This window comes from Nanorana parkeri, unplaced genomic scaffold, assembly GCF_000935625.1.
Source record: "Nanorana parkeri isolate BGI_ZX_2015 unplaced genomic scaffold, ASM93562v1 scaffold1266, whole genome shotgun sequence".
In the NCBI taxonomy this organism is placed as follows: Eukaryota; Metazoa; Chordata; class Amphibia; order Anura; family Dicroglossidae; genus Nanorana; species Nanorana parkeri.
Genome location: NW_017307534.1, coordinates 97,878 through 103,954, shown reverse-complemented (window position 1 = coordinate 103,954; position 6,077 = coordinate 97,878). Strand labels below are relative to the sequence as shown.

Below are 6,077 nucleotides of genomic sequence, written 5' to 3'. Positions count from 1 at the left end.
AATGAACGAGGGACCCCCCCCCCCCCCCCCCCCCCAATAGTCATATTCAGACCCCCAAAAATATAAATGGTTTTCTGCCTCTTCCAGATCTACTTCTGGGAAGCTACGCGGAAGAATGAGACTGAGAAGGTGAGGACGCTGTTTCTGCCGGAGAGCGGGGTGAAGCTGAAAAATCTGACGGGGTACACCACCTATCTGATCAGCGTGGCGGCATTCAACACGGCCGGAGATGGTCCCCGCAGCCAACCCATCCGATGCCAGACTCAGCAAGCAGGTAGGCAGCTGCCGTGGTAGAAGCAAGCAAACGATCCATCACCGATCATTATTGCATGATATACATTGTATAATATATACCTAAAGATTCCTTATCTAGTGCAGTGGTTCTCAACCTGTGTAACCTCAGGACCCACATTTGTCCTTGGTAATTAAGTCGCAACCCAAGTCGCACTACACTGGAATGCACTGCATTGCGGTACCGTGCGTTCCGGTGCGGGCGATCGAACTGTGGGTGAGAGGTACGTTTGGGGTGCCATTCAAATGAATAGAAATGCAACACACCTCACTCGTCAGAATGCGCGGTAGGTGCGATTGCATGGTAGAGGTGCCGGGAGCCAGAATGTGACGTCACTCTGGTACAGGCACCTCCAACAGGGCACGTGAGGGAGCTGTAAGCAATGCACATATGGATGGAGCTCCCTCGTGGCCATAGGTCCAGACCACCCCACCTGAAGCTGACACTCTGCACCGGGCAGCGCATTTTGAATAGCTGCTTGGTGTGAGAACTGACAGTGCTCCGCTAGGGGGAGGCTGAGGAGCCTCTCACCTGGAAAAGTTGAAGGCACGCAGCGACCCACTTCTAGGTCACGACCCACCGGTTGAGAACCACGGATCTAGTGGCTATCTGTATATCAAGCAGCGCAGTCAACATGCATGCTAAATGTCTTCTGAGATGACACAAAAGAGCCTTGCTATTTTCAGTCAATCTGGGTGGACTGCTGGTACTAAGAGGAGCTAGATAAATACATTGTGTGTGCTACATTTATAAGGATATTCAAAATATTCATATACAGCGAGTGGTCGGATTATTATATACAGCGAGTGGTTCAGATTCCTCGCATCACCTTTCACCATCTCGTGGAGTCACCAGGCGGCCCAACGAAGTACTGATGGGGGGGGGTCATAATAATCTGGCCACTCAGTGTGTATATAATAGAAAAAAATGGAAAAGCTAATAATTGTACGAACGATAACTATTAGCAGACCTCTATGAGGTAGTCTGTAACTTGAAGGCAAATGGGTTTTCTAGACACCTGCTTTGATTGCATTAGCTTTATCTATGTCAATAGAGTGTGTGTGTGTGTGTGTGTGTGTATATGTATATATAATGTTGCACAGATACCAAGTACAGTACTCAGTACAAGTACGAGTACATGTACCGATACTTTTGAGCTCCAAGACTACACTAGAGAAAAATGCAAAAATTAGGAGGCCGCTGTAATTTGTAAGGAGCACACGGAGCTCCCGGGATTTGTACATCTCTGTTTTAATGTACGATTTTATTTTTATAAATAAAGGGATGCACAGATTACCAGTTTTACGAGTACTGATACTTGCCGAGTACTTACGAGTACTGATAAATTTTTGTTTATTGTCATGTGACAGTTTTTCTAAAACAATACAGACTAATGATTTCAGGACAGTGGTGGAGTGCCAGAGCCAGGTCCCAGCTGCAACCGCTGCAACCCTGGGAATTCTCATGAAAATGCCAAGTGTCTGCACTGGTACTCGAAAAGTATCTGTGCATCCCATACACACGCACACACACACGCACGCACTGCCGTGCCTCTATACGGCTGTGTGCATTTTTTTTTTAAAACCTTGAGATAAAATTGACTCCAAACCATTCTAGTCTCCCCTTTAATGATACTTCCAGCTTCAGCACGCAGTCCTCGGCTGCCTGCAAAGGGTTGAATTCCTGCGAGTGTTGCGTAATCCCAGCCATATCTCTGGGCTCCCTCAGAGCAGCGTGTCTTCCCCTAAGCAAAATGTTGCAGTCATCACCCTGCACAGAGATTGCCATGTCACATTAGTCGCATTTCGGCACACCGCTCGCCGCTAATGCACTCCAAGAGGAGAAGTCTCGAGCCTCATCCGCTCTGACACCCGCTCGTTTATCCCATTTAGAGCTGTTTATCTTGATGGCTGCACAACGACAAGACTTCGCATTCGGTGCATGACTTGTCAAAGCATCAACTGGTCCAGGGCTCCTATTGCCATGGCAGCAGCCGCGGCATAGATGTTGCTCGGACAAAATGGCGGACTTTGTGTATTTGGGGGTCTGTGTGGCCTGTAGCCAGCAATCTAACTGTAGCAGACCTGTTCAATAAAGCAGGGCAAAGTGGCCAAGCATTGATCTAATACAGAGGAATATATAATCCACAATCCTTGGAGGTTCCTCCACTATCCAGCACTAGAATGTTGTCAGGATTGCCTCCTATTACGTACAATTAATTGTACATGATGACATAAGCAAGAGGAGGGGCAACAGCAAGACTGGTCGGCAATTGGAAGAAGTGGGGACCAAGTATCACAGCTGGAACTGGCGGGTGGAAGACTGTGACTGTGGATTAATGGAAGTATTCCTTTGTATTAGATCTTCCTCTAGAAAAGATTATATTCTCAACTGAAAGGGAAGGTGCGATATTAGTTTTTTTTTTTATTGCAGGAATTCAGCTTTAAGCTTCTCAGTCTCTTTATATGTTTTTTCAGACATTGCACCATTTTTTGTTGCCCGTCTTTGGACTTGTTCTATCTTATCATTATCTTTTTGTAATTGTGGTTTCCAGAACCAGACATGGTATTCTCAATAAGGTCTAACCAAAGATCTATATAGAATCAGGACCTCCTTCCTCCTGCTGGGGATCCCTCTAGTGATAATAAAGATCTATATAGAGGGATCAGGACCTCCTCCCTCCTGCTGGGGATCCCTCTAGTGATAATTAAGATCTATATAGAGGGATCAGGACCTCCTTCCTCCTGCTGGGGACCCCTCTAGTGATAATGATCTATATAGAGGGATCAGGACCTCCTTCCTCCTGCTGGGACCCCTCTAGTGATAATAAAGATCTATATAGAGGGATCAGGACCTACTTCCTCCTGCTGGAGATCCCTCTAGTGATAATAAAGATCTATATAGAGGAATCAGGACCTCCCTCCTGTTGAGAATCACTCTAGTGATGCACCCCACAATTCTATTTGCCTTCCTTAATGTCTGGCCACACCGTTTGCAGGGTTTATTTTGTAACCTTTTGAGGCATGTGGTGAGAATCGCCCTGCAGTCCTCTCCGTGTGATCCAGTTTTGCTCAGAGTTGTGCGAACACACAATCCTCGGAGGATATACTGGTCCGGTGACATTTCTGAGCGCTCGCACACGTTTGCCCAGTGGCGATGACCCAATGAGACGCAATGAAGGAATTTACAGAAAGCCGCGACAGGTGTGATGGGACACGACTGCGGCTGACAGCCTCCTCCGCTGGTGTCCTTACAATGACCTAACCCAAAAAAAATAAAACAGGGCAGCTATAGAAACCAGAAAAAGAGAAGTGCAAACCCCAGACTGGTTTCCAGTAAAAATAAAGATATAATCGTTCTTTGTAGAGGTCTCACAAGAACAATGATCTATAGTGTCAAACACTTGAGATGTTCCTGTATGGAAAGTGTTCTAAAGGGAAATATACTTGTTGCCACAGCAACCAGCGAGGTCCCAACTCTCATTTTATCAGCTCGCACTTGAAAAAAAGAAAACAGAAGAGAAGCTACAGAAGCGGAACCCTGGAGCAAAAATCAAGGCCATGACCGGCTTTGACACTTCACAAGCTGATACAACAACAGGTCCACTTGACTCAATTTTTCATTAAAGGAGAACTATGGGGTTAAGTCTTTTCCCCATAGTTCTCCTTAGGGTAACGGGAGGACACAAACTAGCGTCCTCCCGTCACCCAAAGCTCAGTATATAGGGAGCTGTAGCTTGTGGTATAGTGAGACGCCTCAGCTGAATCGGATCCCGACAATTGTGCCGGGATCCGCCCAGCTGCGTGAGTGACAGCTGGCTCTGCCTATCCAGAGGCAGAGCCAGCTGTGCCCGCCCCCTCCCCCGTCCGTTCCGCCAGTCAGCGCTGGCAGATCGGAGCGGGGAGAGGGTAATCCAGCCCCTCCCCCTGTCACGACAGAGAGCAGTGACATGATCGAGAGGTGAGCGAACGCCGGTATGTGTTCGCTCAACTCCCGATCTACTGAGCCGACCTGTGACAGTCTCATTGTCACAGGTCGGCTAGAACTATGAGGTGAGTGAAAAGCATTCACCTCATAGTTCTCCTTTTAATGTGTTATAATGAATGGTTCCTATAGACAATTGCGTGTTTCCTTTAGAACGCGTTCCCTGCCAGGACAGCTATAGGAGGGGTTTCCTAAAAGACACAAGGTGTACCACATAAGGGCCTATTCACACTTTGGCGTTATGTTGCGCATTAATGTGCATTGCGTTAAGAAAGCCCAATCAAAAGACTGGGCTGCCAATGCGCTAGAACAGGGGTAGCCAAACTCCGGACCTCCAGCTATTTTGGAACTAAGAATCCCATGAGGCATTGCAAGATTCTCACAGCCACAGACATGACTCCAGGAGAGAGATGCATCATGGGATTTGTAGTACTACAGACGAAAAAAATGGACATGCATTCTTTTTTTCCAGTGCATTACATGAGTTACGGTGCACTGCAACCTATGCACGTCGAAGTTGCGTAGGGTTAGTGCAGTAAGGTGCATTGCATGAATGGGCCCTAAGTGGCTTCAAAGTTTATTGTCTAAAGGAGAGTACCGAAAGAGGAGATACACTGATCAGCCATAACATTACGACCACCTAACTAATATTCCCCCTTCTCCTGACCCGTCCAGGCATGGACTCCACTAGACCTCTGAAGGTGTGCTGTGGTATCTGGCACCAAGCCGTCAGTAGCAGATCCTTTAAGTCCTGTAAGTTGTGAGGTGATCGGCCTCCATGGATCGGACTTGTGTTTCCAGCACATCCCACAGATGAGCGATTGGACTGAGATCTGGAGAATTTGGAGGCGGAGTCATCAGCTCAAACCCAATGTGTTCCTCCAACCATTCTTAAATCATTTTGCAGTGTGGCAGGGCTCATTATCCTGCTGAAAGAGGCCACTGCCATTAGGGAATACAGTGTCCATGAAGGGGGGGACTTGGTCAGTGACAATGTTTAGGTCGGTGGTACGTGTCAAAGTGACATCCACATGAATGAAGGACCCGAGATTTCCCAGCAGAACATTGCCCAAAGCGTCACACTGCCTCCGCCGGCTTGTCTTCTTCCCATAGTGCATCCCGGTGCCATCTCTTCCCCAGGTAAGCGACACACACGCACCCGACCATCCACATGATGTACATCAGACCCGGCCACCTTCTTCCATTGCTCCGTGGTCCAGTTCTGATGCTCACATGCCCATTGTAGGTGCTTTTGGTGGTGGACACGGGTCAGCATGGGCACCCCGACCGGTCTGCGGCTACACAGCCCCATACACAACAACCTGCGATGCTCTGTGTGTTCAGACTCCTTTCTATCAGAACCAGAACCATGAACTTTATCAGCAATCTGATCTACAGTAGCTCTTCTATTGGATCGGACTACACGGACCTTCTCTCCCTATGTACATCAATGAGCCTTGTCACCGGTTCTCCTTCCTTGGACCACTTTTGGTCAGTCCTGACCCCCTGCAGACCGGGAACATCCCACAAGAGCTGCAGTTTTGGAGATGCTCTGACCGAGTCGTCTAGACATCGCAATTTGGCCCTTGTCAGAGTCCCTTAGATCCTTTACAATTGTCCATTTTTTGTGCTTCCAACATATAAACTTCAGGGACAAAATGTTCACTTCCTGCCTAATATATCCCCCCCACTTCCAGGTGTCATTATAATATATCCCCCCCACTTCCAGGTGTCATTATAATATATCCCCCCCACTTCCAGGTGTCATTATAATATATCCCCCCCACTTCCAGGTGTCATT

The 6,077-nt window shown here is 47.8% G+C and overlaps 1 protein-coding gene across 1 annotated transcript in view; it reads left to right on the top strand.

Moving 5' to 3' along the window:
* SDK2 (sidekick cell adhesion molecule 2) overlaps window positions 1-6,077 on the top strand; it is an 83,720-nt gene that overhangs the window by 55,170 nt on the left and 22,473 nt on the right. The window contains exon 14 of the mRNA XM_018568952.1: window positions 88-274. Within this exon, the coding sequence (XP_018424454.1) occupies window positions 88-274 (187 nt within the window). The remainder of the gene's footprint in view (window positions 1-87; window positions 275-6,077) is intronic.